The 24,989-nt window shown below is 43.6% G+C and overlaps 1 protein-coding gene across 1 annotated transcript in view; it reads right to left on the reverse strand.

The window, feature by feature from the left end:
• The window catches only part of LIPC (lipase C, hepatic type), a 161,091-nt gene extending 136,102 nt beyond the window's left edge, over positions 1–24,989 (reverse strand). The window contains exons 1-2 of the mRNA XM_004274675.3: positions 24,909–24,989; positions 22,702–22,832 (exon numbers count right to left, since the gene is read on the reverse strand). Coding sequence (XP_004274723.1) covers positions 22,702–22,786 — 85 coding nt within the window. The 5' untranslated portion in view covers positions 22,787–22,832; positions 24,909–24,989. The remainder of the gene's footprint in view (positions 1–22,701; positions 22,833–24,908) is intronic.

Genomic DNA, 24,989 nt, shown 5'->3' on the forward strand with positions numbered 1-24,989 from the left:
GTTGAGGATTTTTGCATCTACATTCATCAGTGATATTGGTCTGTAATTTTCTTTTTTTTGTAGTATCTCCATCTGGTTTTTGTATCAGGATGATGGTGGCCTCATAGAATGAGTTTGGGAGTGTTCCTTCCTCTGCAATTTTTTGGAAGAGTTTGAGAAGGATCAGTGTTAGCTCTTCTCTAAATGTTTGATAGAATTCGCCTGTGAAGCCATCTGGTCCTGGACTTTTGTTTGAAAATTTTTAATCACAGTTTCAGTTTCATTATTTGTTATTGGTTTGTTCATATTTTCTATTTCTTCCTGGTTCAGTCTTGGAAGGTTATACCTTTCTAAGAATTTGTCCATTTCTTCCAGGTTGTCCATTTTATTGGCATAAAGTTGCTTGTGGTAGTCTTTTAGGATGCTTTGTATTTCTGTGGTGTCTGTTGTAACTTCTGCTTTTTCATTTCTAATTTTATTGATTTGAGTCCTCTCCCTCTTTTTCTTGATGAGTCTGACTAATGGTTTATCAATTTTGTTTATCGTCTCAGAGTACCAGCTTTTAGTTTTATTGATCTTGGTATTGTTTTCTTTGTTTCTATTTCATTTATTTCTGCCCTGATCTTTATGATGTCTTTCCTTCTAGTAACTTTGGGTTTTGTTTGTTCTTCTTTCTCTAGTTCCTTTAGATGTAAGTTTATATTGTTTGAGATTTTTCTTGTTTCTTGAGGTAGGCCTATAGTGCTCTAAACTTTCCTTTTAGCACTGCTTTTGCTGCATCCATAGGTTTTGGATCATCGTGTTTTCGTTGTAATTTGTCTCTAGGTATTTTTTAATTTCCTCTTTGATTTCTTCAGTGATCTCTTGGTTATTTAGTAATGTATTGTTTAACCTCCATGTGTTTGTGTTTTTTACTTTTTTTTCCTTGTAATTGATTTCTAATCTCATAGCGTCATAGTCAGAAAGGATGCTTGATATGATTTCAATTTTCTTAAATTTACTGAGGTTTCATTTGTAACCCAAGATGTGATCTATTTTGGAGAATGTTCCATGTGCACTTGAGAAGAAAGTGTAATATGCTGGTTTTGAATGGAATGCCCTATAAATATCATTTAAATCTCTCTGGTCTGTTGTGTCATTTTAAATCTTGTGTTTCCTTATTAATTTTCTGTTTGGATGATCTGTCCACTGATGTAGGTGAGGTGTTAATGTATCCCACTATTATTGTTACTGTGTTACTGTCGATTTCCTCTTTTATAGCTGTTAGCAGTTGCCTTATGTATTGAGGTGCTCCTATGTTGGGTACATATATATTTAATATATATATATCATTTCCCATGTTAGGGAAGTTTTTGACTACAATCTCCTCAAATATTTTCTCGGGTCCTTTCTCTCTCTCTTCTCCTTCTGAGACCCCTATAATGTGAAGGTTGTTATGTTTAATGTTGTCCCAGAGGTCTCTTAGGCTGTCTTCATTTCTTTTCATTCTTTTTCTTTATTCTGTTCTGTGGTAGTGAATTCCACCATTCTGTCTTCCAGGTCACTTATCTGTTCTTCTGCCTCAGTTATTCTGCTATTGATTCCTTCTAGGCTACTTTTCATTTCAGTTATTGTATTGTTCATCTCTGTTTGTTTGTTCTTTAATTCTTCTAGGTCTTTGTTAAACATTTCTTGCATCTTCTCGATCTTTGCCTCCATTCTTTTTCTGAGGTCCTGGATCACCTTCACTAATTTTATTCTGAATTCTTTTTCTGGAAGGTTGCCTATCTCCACTTCATTTAGTTGTTTTCCTGGGGTTTTATCTTTTTCCTTCATCTGGTACATAGCCCTCTGCCTTTTCATCTTGTCTATCTTTCTGTGAATGTGGTGTTTGTTCCACAGGCTGTAGAATTGTAGTTCTTCTTGCTTCTGCTGTCTGTCCTCTGGTGGATGAGGCTATCTAAGAGGCTTGTGCAAGTTTCCTGATGGGAGTGACTGGGTCCATAAATATTTACAATTGTTCTATCTTCTTCTTGGATTGATCCGTTTCATTATGTAGTGTCCTTCTTTGTCTCTGGTAATAGTCTTTATTTTAAAGTCTATTTTATCTGATATGAGAATTGCTACTCAGGTTTTCTTTTGATTTCCATTTGCATGGAATATCTTTTTCCATCCCCGCATTTTCAGTCTGTATATGTCCCTAGGTCTGTAGTGGGTCTCTTATAGACCGCCTATATATGGGTCTTGTTTTTGTATCCATTCAGCCAGTCTGTGTCTTTTGGTTGGAGCATTTAATCCATTTACGTTTAAGGTATTTATCGATATGTATGTTCCTTTTACCAGTTTCTTAATTGTTTTGGGTTTGTTATTGCAGGTCTTTTCCTTCTCTGTGTTTCCTGCCTATAGAAGTTCCTTTAGCATTTGTTGTAGAGCTGGTTTGGTGATGCTTAATTCTCTTAACTTTTGCTTGTCTGTAAAGGGTTTAATTTCTCCGTTGAATCTGAATCAGATCCTTGCTGGGTAGAGTAATCTTGCTTGTAGGTTTTTGCCTTTCATCAGTTTAAATATGTCCTGCCACTCCCTTCTGGCTTGCAGAGTTTCTGCTGAAAGATCACCTGTTAAACTTATGGGGATTCCATTCTATGTTATTTGTTTTTTTCCCTTGCTGCTTTTAATATTTTTTCTTTGTATTTAATTTTTTATAGTTTGATTAATATGTGTCTTGACGTTTTTCTCCTTGGATTTATCCTGTATAGGACTCTGCACTTCCTGGACTTGATTGACTATTTCCTTTCCCATATTAGGGAATTTTTCAACTGTAATCTCTTCAAATATTTTCTCAGTCCCTTTCTTTTTCTCTTCTTCTTTTGGGACCCCTATAATTCGAATGTTGGTGTGTTTAATGTTGTCCCAGAGGTCTCTGAGACTGTCCTCTATTCTTTGCATTCTTTTTTCTTTATTCTGCTCTGCGGTAGTTATTTCCACTATTTTATCTTCCAGGTCACTTATCCGTTCTTCTGTCTCAGTTATTCTGCTATTGATTCCTTCTAGAGAATTTTTAATTTCATTTATTGTGTTGTTCATCACTGTTTGTTTGCTCTTTAGTTCTTCTAGGTCCTTGCTAAACGTTTCTTGTATTTTCTCCATTCTATTTCCAAGATTTTGGATCATCTTACTATCATTACTCTGAATTCTTTTTCAGGTAGACTGCCTAGTTCCTCTTCATTTGTTTGGTCTGGTGCATTTTTACTTTGCTCTGGTGCATTTTTACTTTGCTCCTTTACTTTGCTCCTGCTGTGTGTTTCTCTTTCTTCTCGTTTTGCTTAACTTACTGTGTTTGGGGTCTCCTTTTCGCAGGCTGCAGGTTCGTAGTTCCCGTTGTTTTTGGTGTCTGCCCCCAGTGGCTAAGGTTGGTTTAGCGGGTTGTGTAGGCTTCCTGGTGGAGGGGGCTGGTGCTTGTGTTCTGATGGATAAGCCTGGATCTTGTCTTTCTGGTGGGCAGGACCACGTCCGGTGGTGTGTTTTGAGGTGTCTGTAAACTTATTATGATCTTAGGCAGCCTCTTTGCTAATGGGTGGGGTTGTGTTCCTGTCTTGCTAGTTGTTTGGCATAGGGTGTCCAGTACTGTAGCTTGCTGGTCATTGAGTGGACCTGGGTCTTGGCATTGAAATGGAGATCTCTGGTAGAGCTTTTGCCGATTGATATTACATGGGGCCAGGAGGTCTCTGGTGGTCTAGTGTCCTGAACTCAGTCTCCCATTTCAGAGGCACAGGCCTGACACTTGGCCGGAGCACCAAGACCCTGTCAGCCACACAGTCAAGTATGTGGGGAGTTTCTTGCCTTTTGGAAAGTCTGAGGTCTTCTGCCAACATTCAGTAGGTGTTCTGCAGGAGTTGTTCCACATGTAGATGTATTTCTGATGTATCTGTGGGGAGGGAGGTGATCTCCACGTCTTACTCCTCTGCCATCTTGAAGGTCTCTGGAAGTGTGTATTTAACACAGCCTTGAAAATAGGCTCCTGAGCTTCCTAAGAAGCCAATAAAAATGCTGATTTTATTTATTTCACCCATGTAGTTTCCTTGGGGAGGAAGAAAGGCTTGAAAGTGGCATTGGTGCTCCTATGTCTTAAAGAACTAATTGCAAATCCATTGCTCTACAAACAGCTGAGTCTGTAAGGTCATCCAGGATTTTCCCCATGCTCCGGAGGCCAGGTCTGCCCAGGTAGACTAGCTGCTACAGCAGGCCTTTGAGCAGGGTCCCAGTGTGCATGGTCAAGTGTGTGTAAGAGGAACAGAGAAATCATTCTGATTGCCCCTGAGGAAGCAGGAGTCATCCTTGCATCCCCCGCCATCCTCAAGCTGCACAGCCAGTCCTCTGTGGTCAGGCTGACATCTCCCGCTCAGAGGAAGCACCTCTCCTATGTGGATCTTGATCAGTTGGGTTTGGGTAGAGCTGATCCTACCCAAGGGGTGGGCATGCTTCCCAAACCAGGCCAATCGGAGAGCCCATCCTCCTGGCCATAGTTGTCTACTTAGAGATGAGCCCCCAGCCAAGCAGAGTCCTTTCTGGAATGTTTGTCAGAGGTATGTGATAAAATATTATAATCTCTCTGGAATTTTAAGCTCTAAGGAGTGATGGAACTCTCAAGTGCCATCAAGGAGTGGGGGAAAGCGAGAAAAAGGGAGAAAGCGAGAGAATTGACAGACATTGTGTCTTTGTTATAAGCATAGATTCAACTGTACCTGTAGCCTGTACTTTGGACATCCCTGTTATGTGAGTAAATAAATTCCCCTTTTTGCTTAAGTTAATTTGAATTGGATTTCTGTTCTTATGACCAGAAGTCCAAACTAATACAATCAATCATTGGGTATTCTTATCTACCTTTTTCACATCTCCAAATATATTGACCTTCCTTCATCCCCACTGTAATACCTGTCTTAGTAACAGCCTCCCAACCCTGTAAGAATCAGGCCTTTTGATTGCTCTGGAGATATCCTCCTGCAAGTAATGAATCCCAAGTGATGACTTGCCCAGTCCAATGGATTTTGATGGGGAAGGCTTGGGGCAGCCTGACTTCAGTACACAATGGCTCTTTCTAGCACATTTCCTGGGGCATTTGGAGCCTTGTGACTTACAAAGTAAGGTCTGATGCAAAAAAAAAAAAAAAAAAAAAAAAAAGCTATTATCTGTCTCCAGTGACCCTCTGGTATTCAACATGGAACTCCTGGAGTCTTTAGACTGTGTCCCTTTATTGCCCTGGGTCCAGTTTCACCTGTAAATCCTGACTATTGCAGGGAAAAATCTCTTAGGGACCAATTGTGTGTGAACCAGCACCACAGGTTCTGTTATCAACACAAGGAATCTCCTTACAGTTGTCACCCAATAAAGTTGTCAAAACATGCCAGCAGCCAGACCATGACCTCCTAGTAACCTAGCTATAGCACACCACTGATGGGTGGCCTGGGCGGTCCCAGACCCATCAGCACTTCAATGCATTACCAAAATAGATCCAGCTTTACAGCTTATTAATGGAAATTGATCTTCAACTGAAGATTTCATAGAAAGGGATTTAAATTATACATTGTCCAGCAAAACTTAATAAAAATTCCTCTCTAGATGTTGTTATTCTTTTCCTAGAATGACAAACATTGCCAGCATCCTCATCTCCCCCACTCATGGCCTGTAATACTTCTAAAGTGGTTCTTCAAGTGGGACCCAGGACGAACATCAGTATTAGCATCACCTGGCATCTTGTTACAAATGCTAAGTCCTGGGCTCTACCCTAGGCCTACTGAACCAGGAAGTCTAGAGTGGGGCCCAGCAATCCATGTTTTAACAAATCTTCCTGGCAATTCTGATGCTGGCTCAAGTTTGAGAACCAATGTCAAAACCACTGACCTAAGTGATTCAGCTACTGTATCAGTTTCCACACCCTGCCCAGCCACACAAAAGGCCAGAAGTGTTCATGAGGGGACCACCTATTGCTCCTCAAGCAAGCTCCTTGGTGGTCTCAACTCTGGCCTCAGATCATGTTTAGTGGCTTCAGTCCATGAAATAGGGGTAATTTTGCTACTAAGGTGCTCCTTCCCTATTATGACACTAGCATCTGGACTGAGGATGCACTGGTTGTTCCAGTGCCTCAAATACATCAGAGTATTCAAGGGTTGGGGGCAGGGTGGGGCTTACGCCACCAGGCAAAACAGCATGAAATGGAATAAAAAAGTCTCCAAGGGAAGAAACACATGCAGCAACCCGAGTGGATTATAAAGCCACATTCATCTTTCAAAGTAAATAGCAATCAGTCCTGAGGAGCTAGGAGGCTTTCAAATAATGGCCAACATGTGTTGATATTGACAGTGACCCATAAATCTCAATTTCTCTGTGAGAACCTGTTAGGCAGCATTTTAATTCCAAGCCATCGAATGAAAAGGAGAAAGATTTACCTCTGCCGTGGATCTGAGTGGAGCATCCTTGGAAATACAGCCCAACAGACATGGAGTTAAGCACTAATTGATGGCCTCCAATATGCTTCATAACACTCCATTACCCAGATGGGGAGCGTGACAGCTGAAACACGGAATAGCTGAGCCTGGGGTGAGCAGCCATCTAGGAAGGACAAAGGGCGCTGGGCTATCCGAACCTCCCCCAGCATGACTAATCGCTGTCACCACCATCAGAGCTCACACTGCCCTCACGTGTGCACTGGGGTGCTTTGGACCCTGTCAAGCTCTTTTTTGATGGTTATTTTGCTTCTTTCCTCAGCAGTTTTCTCATCATGCGTGGTCCGTCCCAAGCCTGGTCTTCGTCCTCCAGGGGAGACAACAGGCCTTTCTCCAACTCTCCAGTTTGTTGTCTCTGAGAGTGAGGCTAACTGGCTCTTACTCCCTGTTCTGCCATTTAAAGAAGGCATTTTAGTTACCATTTATTTCCTACTTGTTGGACACTCTGCTAAGTTTTTTGCATACATTATTTCATTTGATCCTTAATTATTTGGGACAGTAACTTGATCTCCGTAAGCCTCAGTTTCTTCATCTTTAAAATGGGGACGATAAGAGCATTCACCTCAAAGATTGCTGGGGGATGAAGCCCTGTCATGTGGGGAATCTGCCTACTCAGCCCTGCTTGCCCCTGCCTGTGCTGGGTTAGGTGCCCTGGGGCCACTCTGCTGAGAGATGGAATGCATCTCATTGCCTTTGCATCTCCAGCCCTCAGCACAGCATCTGGGGCAGAGCTGTGCTCAATAAACATGTGTGAAGTTAGGAGGGAAAGTAGGAATATTGGCCTTCGCTGGTGGTCCAGTAGTTACTAATCCACCTTCCAATGCAGGGGACGCAGGTTCGAACCCTGGTTGGGGAACTAAGATCCCACATGCATCAGGGCAACTAAGCCCGCACGCTCTAGAGTCCATGTGCCACAACTAGAGAGCCCACGTGCCGCAACTACTGAGCCTGTGTGCCGCAACTAGAGAGAAGCGTGCATGCTGCAACAAAGACCCCACGTGCTGCAACTAAGATGTGACACAGCCATAAATAAATAATAAATATTAAAAAAAAAATAAAAAAGAAAGTAGGAAGACTGCAGAGTGATCCACAGAAACTCCCAGTCCTGAGTTAAGAAGTTGGGGCTGGGGGAACCCCAAGTGGGGACGTAACAAAGAGGCGTTCACCTGACTTGACGGGAAGAAGGGAAGAGAGCTCAGAAACATTTTGTCAGAGAGAAAAGGAATTAAAGAGCTCCCAATTCTGAATCCAGGTGAGGGCAATGATTTATCCAAAGTCACACAGCCATTTGGTGACAAAGTTCAGGCCATAATTTGTCGTTGAAATTTACTAGCGTAGGCTGCATTTGATCCGCCACATTAGGAAATATATTACCTGTAACAGCCAGAGACCCAAGGAAGGCAGCCTTGAGGCACCTGCTAGGTCCTAATTCCCCTCTCTGGTGGTTACTTAGTGCCTTCTGCCGGCTGCCACCCCACGTCCTTCCCCTCGGGCTACTGAGGTCTGTTTTAAGGGCTCTCCTTGCCCTTCCATCTGGGCGCTTGGTGAAAAGTGCATCAAGGCCAGGTGTGAGAGAGGTGCATGGGGAAAACACAGGCCTCGGAGTCAGGAAGCCCTCAGCTCAAATCTCACAGCATCCTTTCACTGGTTTGGATAAGACAGTTAAGCTGAATGAGCTCCAGTTTCTTAACAAGTAAAAGGAGAAAAACAGTATACACTGTAGAGATTATAAATTGTAAGAATTAAGGCAATTTAAGCCAAGTGCCTAGACATAGTAATGAGGCATATCCAGCTGGATTTGAGGCAAAGAACTGCGTCTTCCTCTTTACATTTCTTCCCGTCTCCTGGTACCTCCAGTGCTAGTACGCTGCCTTATGTCTAGTAGTAGGTGCCCAATTACTAGTTCACCAAGTAAATGAGGAGCTATTTTGTGTTCTTCAGAACTTTGCTTCTCAAAGTGTGTTTTTTTTTTTTTTTTTTTTTTCAAAGTGTGTTTTGGTGACCAGCCGCAATGGCACGACCCGAACACTTGTTAGAAACAAGATCTTGGAGCCCATCCCAGATGTACTGAAACATAACATTCACTTTATCAAGCTTCTCAGGCGATTCATATGCACATTAAAGTTTGAGAAACTCTGCTTTAACAAGCATCATCTGAACCTGGGGGAAGTTTAAAACTCCTATGAAAGTCATGAGCTTTGTAGGGAATTTATAGGCAAGACAACAACACAAACATGATATACATCCCCTTTTCCCACTCTCGCTGGTCTGGAAGTGGGTTCCTGGTTCCATGGAAACCTAAAGGACTCAGAATCACTTCTGTAAGATCCATAATAGGGACAGAGCCAGCTTTTCTGTGCATGTGTGTTTTCCAGAGTAGACTGTGGTCTGGAGAGCACTTCCCCCTTGTAAATGGATAGCTGTATCACAGCCGTAGAGTGCAGCCTCTTACCAAGAGCCCCAAGTGGCTTCAGAGTCCCCATGCTTTTAGAGGGGGAAGGAAGTAGAGCAAGACCTAAACATCCTGCACTTCTGGGATGTTTCTTCCATTATCTCCAGCAGGGATCTGGGATTTGCCAGATGAAGTGATTTAAAACTCATTTACTTTAAAAAAGTGTATGTTGCTTAGTCCTTTGTTGAAGAGGTGTATAATCAATGGTCACTTGCCACGTGCCTGCTCCGTGCCAGGCCCTGCAGGTCCTGGGGATACAATGGTGACTACCTTGTCCCTGCTCTTGAGGTGTTCCTAGTCCAGTGGGGAGAGAGATGTGCGGCAGGTAACTAGAGAGCAAAGAGAGGTCCGCAGGAGGCCTGGGAGCGTGGGCTCATATATATATGAGAGAAAGAAAGAGAAGCGAGAGATACATATATTTGTTATTCATATATACACATATATATGGAGAGACAGAGAGAGAAATCAAACGGTTCTGCAACACACACACACATAAATATGCATAGAAAGAGACAGATAAAGTAAATATGCTAAAATGTTAATAGTTATTGAATCTATCTGGAGGGAATATGGTAATCCTTTTTTTAAAAAACATATTTATTGGAGTATAATCGCTTTACAATGGTGTGTTAGTTTCTGCTGTATAACAAAGTGAATCAGCTATGTGTATACATATATCCCCATATCTCCTCCCTCTTGCATCTGCCTCCCACCCTCTCTATCCCACCCCTCTAGGTGGTCACAAAGCAGTGAGCTGATCTCCCTGTGCTATGTGGCTGCTTCTCACTGTTATTCTTTGTGCTATCCTTTCAACCTTTTCTATACTGGGACATTTTGGTAATAAAAAGTGGGGGAAACAATGGGAGTATTCAGTGACTCAGGTGAGTATTATAATGGAGGATGACTTAGTAAATAGTAGGTTCTTACAAAGATTATTTTATGGCCAGCAATGCATAGCTGCATTGCATAATTCTACATACATATATGATCCCATTTCATCCTCAGAACAACCCTGTGGGGTCTCTAATAATAACCCCATTCACTACTGAAAAGCAGAGGCCTAGAGATCACAGTGATTTGCTCAAGGCTACCTGTGGGTAAGTGACATAGCTAGGACTGAGACCAGGTTTTTAGACTCCAAATCCAGTTCTCTTTCACCCAGTCTCCCTCACGAGTCTATGGTTTATTTTCCCAAAGAGGAGCCCTGCTGTTTATCTTCCCAGCCCCTCGCTGTCCTCGGGCTGGCGATCATCCTCTCCTTCTGGGTCTGCAGGGGTTCGAGGGAGGGTGGGTGGCAGGCACCCAGGAGAGGATGGCAGCCGACCTTGGCTAAGACCAGGGTGAGTCTAGGCAATGGCCTGGCTGGGGACAGCTTGCCTGTGTGGGACAGTCATATCCCCAAGCCAGAGAGAGCACGGTGTGGGCTCACAGTGAGCATCTCCCTTGAGCATGATCCTGCCGCAGGCGCTGTGCCAGAGGGTGAGTTTTATCACTTACCCTCACCAGGAGCCAAATAAACGGCTCTCTTGGCTTCCTGCCAGTTATTGCTCCTGCTGCCAGAAAGTCTTCATCATGCTGTTCAGAGGGCCAAGCCCCTCCCCCACTAGCTGCCAGCTGGCTCCTGTGCACCTCAGTGGGCCAGAGCTTCCTGCACCCACACAGCTAAAGCCCCCTGTTTAGGCCTGGTTCGGGGGGTGCAGATTTATACTCACTTTCCCATCTCAGGTGTACGTATAAGCCTCTTTTTTCTAACTCTGAAGCACCACCACCCCAGGGAGTTGTTGAAGCTCAGACAGAGCCATGATATACCTGTGGGGTCCCCAGTGCCTGGCCCAGGACCCAGGTCTGAGCAGGATCTTCAGAGGTTTGCTGGATGTCATGGGCTGAATTGTATTCCCTGCCCCCACCCCCAGATTCATATGTGAGGTCCTAACCCTCAGTATCTCAGAATGTGACTGTCTTTAGAGATCGGGTCTTCAAAGAGGTAATTAAGTTAAAATGAGGTCCTTAGAGTGGGCCCTACTCCAATGTGACTGGTGTCCTTATAAGAAGATGAGGACAAAGACATGTGCAGAGGGAAGATCATGTGAAGATAAGGAAAGATAGCCATGTGCAAGCCAAGCAGAGAAGGCTCAGAAGAAACCAGCCCTGCCGACACCTTGATCTTTGACTTCTAACCTCCAGAATTGCAGGAAAATTCATCTCTTTTGTTTGAGCCACCAGTCTGTGGTCTTGTGTTATGGCAGCCCCAGCAAATGAATATACTGATGAAAGTTGGATGTGGTAGAGTCCTAACACAAGACCTGCACAGAGCTGGCATGTGGCTAGATCTGTGAGTGGTCCCAGGCCCTGGCACCATCCTCCAAGTGTGGACTCCCCTGCCTGAATTGGTCATCTGGATGTCTTTTGTTGTAAGTCGACGGTGGAGCCCCATCCTCCCTCCTGAGTCTCCTCTCCAGCTCTTCCTGCTTTGACATCATTCATCCTGATCACAAATCTCAGGGACGGGAGTCTCTCTGTGTGGCGTGAAGGTGGTGGCCAGGGCATGACAGTAACACACCAAGAGGACCTAGTCATGAAACAGTGGCAAGACCTCATGAGAGGAGATGTCTCAGGTGCTGTTTTGCTGATGTCATCAAGCACCCTGTGGAGGGTCCAGCTCAGCTTGTGAAAACAGCCCTGTTCCTACAGGATTCTTGGATGAAGAAAAATGCTCTAACCTTTTCAAAGCATCTTTGGTTGCCTTACATTGGCCCAGAATTTTCAGGCTTGATATCATGAGGCCTCTCCTTTTTTCGGTCTGCCTGGATTTGTGCTTACATCTTGTTTCTGAGGGGCAGTGATGGAGGCTGAGACACAAGGGAACCAGGACTTTGTCCAGGGATGGGTTTTCTCCTGGGCCATTGAGAGGTAGACATCACTCACAGTGGGTAAGGTGAGTGCCAACTTCTAGTTAGAAGTGGCCAGGCCCAGAGAGGCTCAGAGTACGTCCTAGGATCCCCTGGCACTGAATAATATCCAAGGTGGGAATCCTCTGAAAGCCAGTGTACCCATGGCTCTGAAGGGGCACCAGCATCACCAGAAATAAGCACCAGTGAGAAACCCAGGGACCCTGGGAGCCTTCCCTGCCACTTCCCTTCTCTGAGCCACAATTTTCCCTGTAAAGGGGTGGTAATGATGCTTATCACACAGGAGGTTGCATGGATTAAGTGAAATAAATAGGCAAAGCATTTGGCACATCTGAAAGTTCTTAAAAATAATAGTTACTATTATTTCATATTTCTTGGTTCTACTCAAAGCAACGTAAGCATCAAATGTATATTTTTTATTGTTAGTACTGTATCCAAAAATGGATGTGTGTCTGGCCCACTATAAAACAGCCTTGGGACCAAAGGTCTAATGGTCATTTACTGCTTGGCTTGCTCTTACAGAATCGTGCCTTTGTCCTGCTGTTGTTTGGGAATCTTTGAGTGGCTCAAGGCAACTGAGTTGCACTAGGCTTGAGGCAGGGGGCAATGTTTCGTGTTTAAAGTGGATAGAACTTTGCGTTCATATTTCTCTCTACCATTAACTAACGGTTAAATAGCTGACACCAGATGAGGTAGCTGTGGAAGGTCTCAGGGTACCACGATGCCTCTCAATGAGCTCTCTTAACACTCAGGATATCAGTGCTGGAAGGGATACTACTGGTGGGAAATCGGAGGCGCAGGAGGTAAAGGCAGCCACCTAAGGCTGTTCGGCTAGGGTGGAGGTATTGGGAGATATCAAAGACATTACCCAGGTTTCTTGGTATGTGAGAAAATGAAAACAAACACAACAGCAACAAAAAGGAGCCTCGCTGGCAGCCAGACCATGATGTTCCCAACTGAATATAGACAACGCCCACAAAACAGAAACAATGTGCTACAAGGACCCTTTGCAGATACATTTGCAACAGGACAGAAAGGAGGCCACTCTGAATCCATAAAATGTGACTAAACATTCCCTGCTTCCAACTAACAAGGAGAGACTATTGCTCCTGTACCAATGCCAGCTCTAGTTCTGCCTGCTGGAACATTATTGATTAAATTAAGCAATAATGAGTTCACAATAATTAATTATTAAATTATTTAGATACTAGATCACTGAATGGCCCCCTTCCCCTTTGACAGAATCCCATCCAGGTTTGCTCCTGCTTCCCCAACCTTTCCTTAGTTTCATGTGTCACAAGCCCAAATTTTCTAAGAAGCCCCTCTCAACTCCTCGTGCAGGGATGCCCCTGGGTTTCTCTGGAGTGTGTCCTCCCTTCCTGCAGTAAGCCAAATAATCCTAACTTTCATTTGACTCCAAGTGTGTTCCTAGTGGCCTTTGGCTGGTGAACCTTTACATCTGTAAAATGGCATAATGATACCTGCCCAGTATTCTTTACAGGGATATGATGAGAATCAAGTGATATCATGTAGGTAGGAATAAGTTTTTAAAGTTGAAATTGCTATAGGTTTATAAACTAGTGTGACGTGGAATTTGCAAATGGTTCTCTTTTCAGACTTAGAAGAAGGTACTTTTTAAATGGAAGGTTCCTATTCAAGCTTCTAGTATGTGTTCCTGCCTCAGTTTCATTGGTGTAAATCCCTCGTACCATTTAGTGTTAGGAATAGCAGTTAACAAGTAAATTTCAAATAGAGTTGCCCATGGGCTGGAGCCCTCCTGGGAGGAAGATCTGAGTGTTTGTGGGCACCAGCCAGGTGCAGTTGCAGAGCCTGTAACTTCCGAGTGCCAGCCCTGCCTTTTCCTGCTGATAGCATTGCTTTCTATCAGGGAGTGGCTGGGGTTTCAGCCAGGCTGTGAGGGGAAGCCATCCACCAAGCAGGAAAGGCAGCCAAGAGCCAAGTCCCTCCCTTTTTCAAACACCAACCTCAGTGGTGGCCCCACTGCCTCCAGGGTGAGGGCCAAACACATTAGCATGGCCTTTGATGCCCTTACCTCTGGCCACTTCTTTTTTTGTGCCCTCCTCTGAGCTACAGCAAACGTCTCAGGGATTCCCAGTTTCATTTTCTGTTTTCAAGCCTCCAAGACTGGCTCATGCTTTTCCTTCTGCTTGCTACGTCCTCCCACTTCTCCTTCAAGGCTCAACTCAAATATCACTTCCTCTATAAAGCCTTCTCTGCTAACCTCTCCCTGCCTCAGGGCCTTGATGTTTTGTACCCAATTGTGCACTTATCATACTGTGTTGAAATTATGCCTCTTCCAATCTCTAATCTACACACACACACACACACACACATACACAGGGCTGTAGGGGTCTCCAGACTTGGTCAATTGGGAAGCTCCTTGATGAATGGTAGTGTGCTTTTTCATTTTTGTGTCCTTAGGAACATGTTTTCGTACAAACCATGGAGCCTGGTACACAGTAGGTGGTTAATAAATGCTATAATTTGCTGGTGTTGATCTTGTTATATTTCAGTATAAAGAAGTATGTTGTTTTCACTATTTTGGTTTGTCTTGGGATAAGGAAGCTGGAACATTTGTCACTGGAAAGTTTTTCTCAGTCACAGAAAGGCCAGTCCTAGTCAACTGAGAATCACAGGCTCTGCCCAGCTCTTGGTAATGCCCAGCTCATACGAAAAGAATTTGCTGGATCCTATTTTCAGGCCTGCCAAGGCATGCTTTACTGTGTGTGGTTAATTCATTATTGCAACTAGTATTTTTCTACCAATTACAAGTAAATCTCAGCTTGGGAATTTTTTTTTTTTTTCCAATTCAAGAACCACTTTCTTTTCACCATGACCATGTTTTATTTTGGAGGAATAAATTGTCACAAATATCTAGGGGTTTTATATTATTTGGGAGATGGCTACCCCTGAGGGAGGTCAATATTCAGGATCAATAGACATTGATATCTCTCCCCTTCCCCCCTCCAGGAGACTGAGAAATGAACGCCAGGTTTGCCCTGGAAGCTTGTATTGTTTCTGAGGGAAGAGCCTTAAACCTGAAAATCAGGAGACCTGGGTTCAAGTCAGGTTAATGTTTTGCCATTAACTGTCTATTTTTGTTTTTCTAGTGGTTCTCAAGGTGTACTCCCCGCACTTGAAGCAGCCCTTGGGAACTCTAGAAATGCAAATTCCTGGATCCACCCCAGGCCCACTGAGTTAGAAACTTGCAGATGGGACCCAGAAATCTGATTTTAATAAGATTTATTTATTTAACAAATTTAATAGAATTTATTTATTTTATAAATAAATGAGATTTAATAAAATCTTATTTTAATAAGTTTCTCATACACACTAAAGTTCGAGAACCTCTGACTAGTCAAATCCCTTTGTTTTATCATTTTGATGTGAATTTTTAAATTACTCAAATCATAAAGCAAAACACTATATACATAGTACAACATTACATAAAAGTTGGAAGAGACAAAAATTTAGATATAAACTCAACTGAAGTCTGAACATGTTTGTACATTTTCTTCTAGTAGTTTTTTTTCCTTAAATATACGTTTTCATGGAGTTGTAATCACAAGACACACACAGTTAGGTATACTACTTTTGTCCCACTTAGCCTTGGAACGAAAATACTATTCAGTGTTGCCACCTTTATATCGTCATAAGAACTATTTTAATGCCACAACATGCCATCTAAAAGCTGTTAAAATCTGCTTTACCAGGCCCCTGAAGGTGAACCTGTATATATGGAGGAGAAAATGCTGGGGACAGACAAAGAGGCCTCCCCTTCAATACACTTGATCTTCTCTTTACTTCTTCCTACCCCTCCCCTCAAATCCCATGGTGGAAATATCGCAACTATGAGTGTTTCAGGAAATAGAGTCATAAGCAGAGAGGAGAGTGACGTTAACCAATAGTCATGAGTTTTCCAGAGTCATCCAGAAACTTGGTTTTTCCCATACCTGAATCCTCTCCTGAAACCCTGGAAGCAGCTAAGGCGTCACTGCGCTGCCTTGTGGCAATGCCTACGAATTACACCTTCTCTTGAGAAGCGTAGCTGCACCCTGAATCTTCCAGTGTGGGAATGACTCGAGTTTGTCTCCTTGCCCTAAGCTAGGTGCCTGATTGTCAGCAGCTGGGTGCACCTGCTGTCTACCTTAACATAGTAACCCCACTCCCTGCAGGACTGGCTGGGCTCTGACCCATTTTTCTAGTTTTCACCTTGGGGCTGAAGTCTGGCCATGATCCTCAGCTTGTTTGGCAGGGGTCCAGATGTTCTGCCTGCTCCTGGCCAGCCCCCTTCCCTAGTGGGCTGGACTCTGATCCCTGGCTGACAGGGCCCCGCTCTAAAATGAACACTCTCCTGGGAACCAGTGTACGGCCACCCTTCTGGCCATGAGAATTGCTGGGCCCCATGGATATCAGGCGCACACCCCAGGCTGAGGTCAAGGTGGTCACATCCCCTTGGAGAATGTAACTGGGACTGCTCAGCTGTGTCTTGTGGACCATACCTAAAATCGGGCAAGGCTCTGGCCCAGCCCTGCCTCTCCTTCCCTTCTCCCTGCTGACTCGCCTGCAAGGACGCCGCATGCCTTGTAGCATTGTGGCAGCTGGTGTGGAAAACAGGGCAGCGAGAATGTGGTGGTGGGGATCTTGCTCACCTGGCCCACAATTAAATATGGGTTCAGGTCCTGGGTCCCTTGTGAAAGGCAAGCAGGGTGGGAGATAGGCTGCTGTCCTCTCACCTCAGGCTTGTCCTCTCTGGGTACGATGCCCTCAGGAGGACTCCAGAATGGCTCAGCCATAGGGCCAGGAAGTATGGCAGTGGGTGGGAGGGTCTCTAGCGGAGAGCATGTAGAATTTCACGAGAATTCTGGGGCTGGCTTTCTGCCGATTCTGCTTTCATGTACTCGCCCAGGTGAATGAGTTCCATCTCTGGATACTACCTCAAGTAGTACTCATGAACCACCTTCCCTACAGTTGTGGAGGCCTGTTAGGAATTTTCAGGTCCCGCTGGGGCTGTAATTCTGGGCTTGGCTAAGCCTATGAGGATGGTGGGAGGTGGCCCCTCTAGGGACAACAAATCCGGGACCAATCTAACTGCAGCTTACCAGGTTTTTAAAAAAAACTTTTTTTTTCTTTCACATTTAAACACTTAAAACACATACACACACATTCTCTCAGAGTCTCAGTCTCTCTCTCTCTCTCTCTCTCTCTCTCTCCCCATGGCCTTAATACTCTTTATAGATCTTTACATATATTTCAAATCCCTAGCAATATACATGAATGTAGTTTTATCATAGTTGTGATTCAATATGTAGGTTATTTAGTCCTCTTTTTCTCCCCCACTTTACTGCCTTTAAAATTTCCTCATACTTATTTTTTAAAAGCTACAAGACCAGTTGTTATGTAACCTTTTGGAGGTCACAGGTCCCTTTGATAATTTGCCAGAAGTTATGACTTCTCTCCTGCCCTCAAATGCACATTCATACAGCCTTGGGTACCATCCTAAGAGGCATCCAGCCTCTCTGAAACCCATCCCTGGGCTAGGCTAAGAACACTTGTATTGCACTATGAGTGCCTAAGGGTCAGCATTAAGCCTTTTATTTCTGAATCTCATCATCATTGTTCCCAAAAGTTCCTAGAACTTCTAGTAGTAGGTATTCAAAACAATGCTTGTTTAAAGGAGGAATTAGTAATACCTGGACCCTCCATCCTTGATGGTTTATTGTTGGGCATTCAAGGTGTTTTCGGTTTATTGCAGTTGTGATGTAGTATTGCTATCAACTCCTTCCTATTTTTTTTTTTTTTTCTTCTTCTCCTTCCTGGAAGGCCTGTTTTTGGAAGGTGTTTGGACTTGGAAAACATATGTACTTTATTGGCTCTGTGCCTTTTCTTATGCACAAGGAAAGCCTCCTTCACTTTTGTCCAGATTCCATCCTGCAAGACTCGGCTCAAATGCTGCTTCCTCCCAGCAGCCTTTCCTCTACGTACTTGGAAGTAAACTTTTCTCCATCTCTACCTGCACCTTGTCTTAGTCAACTCAGGCTGTTGTAACAAATTACAATAGACTGGGTGGCTTGTAACCAACAGAAATTTTTCTCACAGTTCTGGAGGCTGGAAGTCTGAGATCAGGGTGCCAGCATGTTGGGGTTCTGGTGAAAACCCTCTTCCAGGTTTCCTCACATGGTGAACAGAGAGTGAGTGAGCTCTTTGGGGTCCCTTTTATAAAGACATTAATCCCATTCATGAGGGCTCCACCCTCATGACTGAATCACCACCCAAAGTCCCCACCTCCTAAGATGCCATGCTATTGAGGGTTAGGATTTCAACATATGAATTTTGGGGGGACAGAAACACTCACTCCATGCACTCCTCTCCAGTGGTACTTGGCATATTTTATGGTTTAGTTGAAAAAATTTTATATATCCATCTTATCTCCTTTATTAGACTCAGTGGTATACCTTATATATTTGAAAACCAGAATGGATCATTTTAATACCACTTTGCTCTATAAGACAAAGCTATTTTCAGTTATATACATGCAAAAATCAGCAATAATCACTATTTTCTTGATTTGTTATTTATTTTAAAGCAATGAACAATTTAAAAAAGAAGAATACATTTCCACTTTAAAGATACGCAAGTGCATTAAAGATATTTCCTGGAAGAAACAAAATTTTTACTTACCAAACAAAATATTATACTTCACAGTTCACTGTAAAATCTGTTTTACTGTTTTACATTTTAAACACAAAACTCTAAGTGGTCACACGGGATAGGAGAATTGAAGTTCTCGGGTTCTGTATCTTTGTCTTTATAATCACTACGCTATCATTTTAAATTTCAAATCTGCTGTTTAAATGCAAGAACAGGCAATAAGTACCACGGGATTTGGAGACATGAGATGACCAAAGTGAGCTGGGAGGATTCTGAACCATTAGACACTTGCAATGAGCACATGTCACAGTCCACGAGCATCAGGGACCAACTGCAAAACTGGGAGGTCTCTAAATTGACATCAACAGAGAACATTTATTCAAGGAGAAGTAATATAAAACTGTGATTATTTGAAGTTTACATATATATTAATAAAACTCAACAGTAACCACAGCAGTTGTTTACAAATTTGACCAAAAAACTATTTTGAGGGGGAGGGGCTTTAGTTTTATCCCTGGCATTATATAGAATTGTGATGATGAAAGGAAGACCAACTTTTAGTAAGTTCTATTATTATTTTGCATTCTCTATGGATGATGGCCCCCTTATTGCTGCTGGCAGTGCAGGCAGCTCCCATCTCCCTACCCTTGGTCCACCCGATTCGACAGTAAGCTCATGGAGAGCAGGGGCTACTGTGCGGTCTGCAGTTGTACAGTGTCTGCTGCACAAATAACAGCAGTTCTGAGTGTGGGCCTTGGCAGGACCTCTGAGGATGTCCTCCCTTTTCCTATATGTGAGTCCAGTTTTCTTCATGTACTCTGGACAAAGCAACATATCACAACAGATTCAATACAGAAACAGATGAAAAAATCCAGCTGCTTCTATTAAACCAGACATTACAAAATTAGCGAAATTTCTTTGTGAACCAATGTCACTCTTCTGACTCACTTTTTTTGTTGTTGTTTGGAAAATACAAGTTATTCCTCATAATATCATATTACATGATGACTTTGTTATTTTTAAAAGCATTAAAATTAAAAAAAAATTTCTCAGTTTTAGTCTCTAATATGGTAAATATTGATACCTGTGTTCCACGTAAAAAAGAGCTCTTTGGGGGATCTCCCTGGTGGTCCAGTAGGTAAGACTTCACGTTCCCATTGCAGGGGGCCTGGGTCCTATCCCTGGTCAGGGAACTAGATCCCGCATGCATGCTGCAACTAAGAGTTCTCATGCCACAACTAAGAAGCCTGCGTGCCGCAACAAAGATCCCGCGTGCCTCAACTAAGACCTGGCGCAGCCAAAATACATAAGTAAAATAAATAATATAAAAAAAAAAGAGCTCTTCGGAATTCTGAATAATTTTGGAGAATGTAATGGTGTCCTGGGACCAGGAAGTTTGAGAACTGTTGTATTAAAAGCACTGCCTTATATATGGCAGATGCCTATGCACACTTACTTGTTAAATGAATGAGTGACTGACGGCTGGGCTTCAGTTGCTTCTAGGATGTGGACTCTGTGGCTGGAATTGCAGGGAGGGGGCAGGCACCTTAGGCAGTGGTCGCGGATACCGCTGGAAGGTGGGGCTGCCAGGGTCTAGGAGTAGCAGCTCCCATTTAAGCAGTATTGATCCTCCTGGCCACGCCAGTGGGGCGGACTGGGCCTCAGGCAGGGAGGTCTGGGGATGAGAACGATGGTAGCTCTGTGTCCTGGGGTCTTCAGGAGGATCACCATATCTTGTTTCCCTTGGTGCTGGTAGGCAGGAATTATTCAAATAGTCCTCTCCTGTGAGAGGAACCCAGCAGAATGTATTTCTAGGGATCTCTGGCTGTTAACCCACTGGGTGTGAGCAGAACGGCCAGAAACCTGTAGCCTTAGGCAGACAGATCAACCTCTAGGTGCCTCTCGTGGCTCTGCCCTGAGCAATCATGGGACCTCCAGCAAGTCAATTTTCAGCTGGCTGACTCAACCACAAGGTGAGGGTGGGATAAAATGTTTGCACAGTGTCTGGCATATACAGGGTACACAATATATTAGTCGGTCCATTAGCAATGTCATTAATAATAATAAAAGGTAAGCTGGGAGGATTGGGGTTAAGGAGGAAGGGTCCTATGGGAGTTCCTCCTGGCCCCTGACTAGTGACAGTTGAAGCTTGGTACAGACCAAGTGTTCTCCACCTTGTCACTATTGACACTTCGTCCTGAATAATTCACTGCTGTGGGGCTGTTCTGTCCATTGTAGGATGTTTAGCAGCGTCCCTGGCTTCTACCCCCATATGCCAACAGCACTCTCTCCCCAGTTGTGGCAACCAAAATCTCCCCTGGGGGGCAGTTTGGAAAACCATCCTACAAGGTATAGATACTCAACCTTTCAGGGCTCTACTGTGGGATGCTTGCCTCCTTGCAATGCCCCAGGCGGATGTCCCACCAGCCTCATGCACACAGATCTTGGCTGACTCCCTGCAGAAGAAATTCTGCCAAGACATTCTGCTCTCAAAGGAACAAGAGGCCTCCTGACTCTGATCCTTTCCCTTGAAGAACCTTCCTGCTAATAGTGGCCACTTCCCTCAGCTTTTGGACAAACCAGGACCCTGGGAAAGCAGTAGCTGACCAGCACAGGATTTGGTGAGGGAAATGTGGACGATACTCAGCAACCCCCGGGGAGGCCATCCTGCCTTTTATCCTTCACCTCGGCTCTAATGGCTTCCAACCCCCAAGTCTCTACTGAAACATCGACTGGGCCAGTCAGTAGTAGAATGGATAAACCAAGGGTGGTATATTCATACGACGGAATGCTACAGTGAACAGAATGATGAGTCACACCTCATGCAAATGCATGGTTGAATCTCACCAACATCATGTTTAGTGAAAGAAGACAGAAGCAAAAGAGCATATACTGTATGTGTCCATTATCGAAAAGCTTCCCCCAAAAGCAAAATAATCTATGTTAAGGCTCAAGAGGTGTGCAAGGGAGGTTTCTGGGATGCTGGCTCAGATTGTGAAAATTCATTGAGCACTTACGATATAGGCACTTTTTTAGATATATATTATACTTCAGTAAAAAATTAACAAAAACAACATTCTGGGCCAAAGGGCAGGAAAGGCCCTTTACCAATATCCCTGTGAACACGGAATAAAAATCATCAGCAATTCTGCCCGGATGGCTCTAAATTATTATTATCATTTTTGGACTCAGCTTGATAAGTGAGATGATGTATGCAAAATAATTAACCTTGTGGTTGACACACAAATTGCTCAGTGAATGGTAATAATTAATACTGCTAATAAGTTATTAACTGACCTAGTATACAAAATAATAATTAAACGTAAAGAACAGCCTTTTTTCTTAAAGGAGAAAAAAATGTTCTGGAATTTTCAGGCAATCTTTGGGTAGTAATTTCCTAATTCTTTTCGGAGCTCCCTCCAAGCAGTCTTTGAGGAAAGAAAAATCTAAGCCTCTACCTTAGAGTTTCTAGGTCCTGACAAGTAACCAGCACAAAAACAAAGTCCCAAAGGCCAGTGTCATTTGCCCAAAGTGTTCAGTTCACTTCATATCCATCGTTTATTGATCCAATGCACTGTTTAGCCAGGAACCTGGAATCCACCTACCTGATCAAGCATTTGGATCTCTTTGGGCATCAACCTAGTGTGTGAATTTACAGACCAAACAGGTGTGACTGCTGTTGAATTCCTCAGTCTCAGAGTAAAACTCTGGCAGAAAAAGTGAAGTCTAGAAAATGTGCAATGATAGCTCTGTTTTCAACCTGACTGGAAAGAGGATTCTACAAATTCCTGTCTTCTGAGAAAGCCAGCAATTAGACAACCCTCAGCAAGATGAAGCATTTCATTGCAAGCTGTTCTCCTCAACTGCAAATTAGATGCCAAATTAACTCTCAGGAAGATCTGAAACTCCTTCAGATTATTTGCCACCAGAGAAGTCTTATCCTGACTATTTCTTAATAGGATATGTGAGAGACTTCATTGCTAGTTGCAAGCACTTTGAGAAGACTTCTACTCCCAGAGTGGCTTCCTAAACTTTCAGTTCTGCCTACAAACAGCTACACGTCCTTGTGACCTTCGATGCCACTAACAGAACACCTCGTATGCTGTGAAGCAAGTTCTGTTCCACATAGCCAAGAACACTTGGATTCATTGTGATGTACATTTAAAAAAGAAAATCCATGCCCATTTCCGGAGAAAAGGCAGGCTCTTACCTAGTCCCAGGCTTTGTCCATGGGCACTTGATTGGATAAAGATGCACAAAACCAAGAAAATAGAGACACACAGGGAATTTTCCATTTCTCCTGTCTCACCCGGACCGAGGTCTTCTTGCTAATTTCTGAAGCTAAAGAGAGCAGATTGCCTATTGATACTTTGTTAGAGAAGACTGCCCATTAATAATTAACCTTTTAAACATGTTTTCTAGTGTTCAGACACTTTCCTTCCTACACTGAACCCAAATCTAACTCTATCTCATACAAAAAAAAGGTTGATTTACAAAAGTATTTTTTATCCTGATACATTTTGAAAATAAAATATCTTGTCATGTACTCTTACCTTCTTGGGCCAAGGTCACAGTTCTAAATTAATCAATTTAAAGTTAATGTGTTGTGTTTGGAAGTACTGTCAAAGGTCAGGAGTAGGTGACTCCCACATGGTTGCCTAAGTCTCTCTCTGGCAGTATGCAAAGGGGATGCAGGCTCCTGGCAGTGGTATTTCAAATTGCAGGCTAAACCCCAAGAGAAAGGAAAGGACTCTGCTATGTGGAGAGCCCCAGGTGGTCTGTTTTCTATTGAGTTTAGCAAAATTGCTGGTGCCTGTGGTCAAAGAGTGATGGGCGACATTTCTATAGCTGAAAGGGGCAGAAAACCTCTATCCTCAGTCTAAGAAGGAGCTGATGGAGGAGCAAAGATGCAGAACTGGATGCCTTTGCTGGGGGCCCCATTGAAAGATGGCCCTAGAGTAAACACACTCTTTCCTCCTCTGTGTTAATGGATGCTCTAACTGGGTAGACGACTGAGAAGTAAGGCCACTTGGCAAAACCAGACAGGGGAAATTCAGGTGTGGCTCTTGTAATATTCCTTGGGTTTCTAGTTTTATTTAAACTTTATTCATTTTTCAAACTTTTAAAAAATATCTATTATATTCCAGGCACTGCTCTAGGTACTTGAGATATGCAAGTGAAGAGAACAGACAAAGATTCCAGTCCTTGTGGAGCTTATGTACCACAGGAGATGGGAGGAGTCAGATAACAGGCAATAGACATAATAAATAAGAGATTTATGTAGATTGGTAGAATGTAATCAGAGCTATGGGAAAAGGAAAAGTATGGCTGAGTTAAGGGGGTTGGGGAAGGTAGTGATTTTAAATAGAATGGTCAAGGTGAGCCTTGTTGGGAAGCTGAACTTTGAGCAAGGGTTTGAGGAAGTTGCCCCTGTGGACATGTTGAGGAGAGCATCAGGTAGCCAGAACAGCCAGTGCAAAGGCCCTGAGGTAGGAGCATGCCTGGAATGTCCCAGGAACAGCAAGGAGGCCAGTGATTAGGGACTTTGGCTTTTATAGTATGAGACATGGGGAACCATTCTGAGCAGAAGAGTGATATGATTTGTATAATATTTGTAAAAGATCATTTTAGTTTCTAAGACTAGGAGCAAATTATTAGCAAACAAGGGTGCAAGTGGGTAGATCTGCTAAGAGGCTATTACAGTGATCCAGCAAGAGGTGATGGTGCCTTGGTTCAGCACAGTAACAGTGGAATTGGGGACTGATGGATGGGTGGTGGATATATTTTGAAGGTAGATACAACAGGATTTCCTGACTACTGGGATGCAGAGAAAGAGAGGAGTTGAAGATAACTTCAAGGACTTTGGCTTGAGCAAGTGGGACAATGGTGTTGCTAGCAGCTGAGATAGGAAAGGATGTGAGTGGAGCAGGTTTGGTGATGGAAAATCAAAAATTCAGTTTTGCCCAGGTGGAGTCTGAGATGCCTCTTAGACATCCAAGGGGAAATGTTGGGTAGGCAGTTAGATTACTTGGTGATCATTGCCCGGATGAAACGAACTGATAGGACCTTCTGAAACCACCGGCAGTTTGGACAGACTGATCCTAGGCCAAAGCTTAACTCTGTAGTGTCTTGTGGCTGCACCAGCTTCCAGAGGACTATACCTTGGAGACCATCTAGTCAAATGCATGATTTCTGAGCAGAGGTTTCTGTGCTGGCTTCTTGGCTGGCTCCATCCTACCTGCATAGTTAAGCAGGATCTGAAGGTTCCACTTTACTTCTTATTTCCCAGAAAGTTGGAACCTAAAACCAGCTGACTATCTACCTGGCTCCTCTCCCCTGGGCCCACCTCATCTCTTATCCTTTGGGTACTGCCAGGTACCAACTCCACCCCTGGCCTCACTCTACAGATTAACTCACCAAGAAACCAGTGAATCCAAGTGCCTCTGGGATACTGGGTCTATTATCAACTAGCTGGCAAAATGTTCCTTAACCTTAATG

The sequence above is a fragment of the Orcinus orca genome, chromosome 2, assembly GCF_937001465.1.
Source record: "Orcinus orca chromosome 2, mOrcOrc1.1, whole genome shotgun sequence".
Taxonomy (NCBI): domain Eukaryota; kingdom Metazoa; phylum Chordata; class Mammalia; order Artiodactyla; family Delphinidae; genus Orcinus; species Orcinus orca.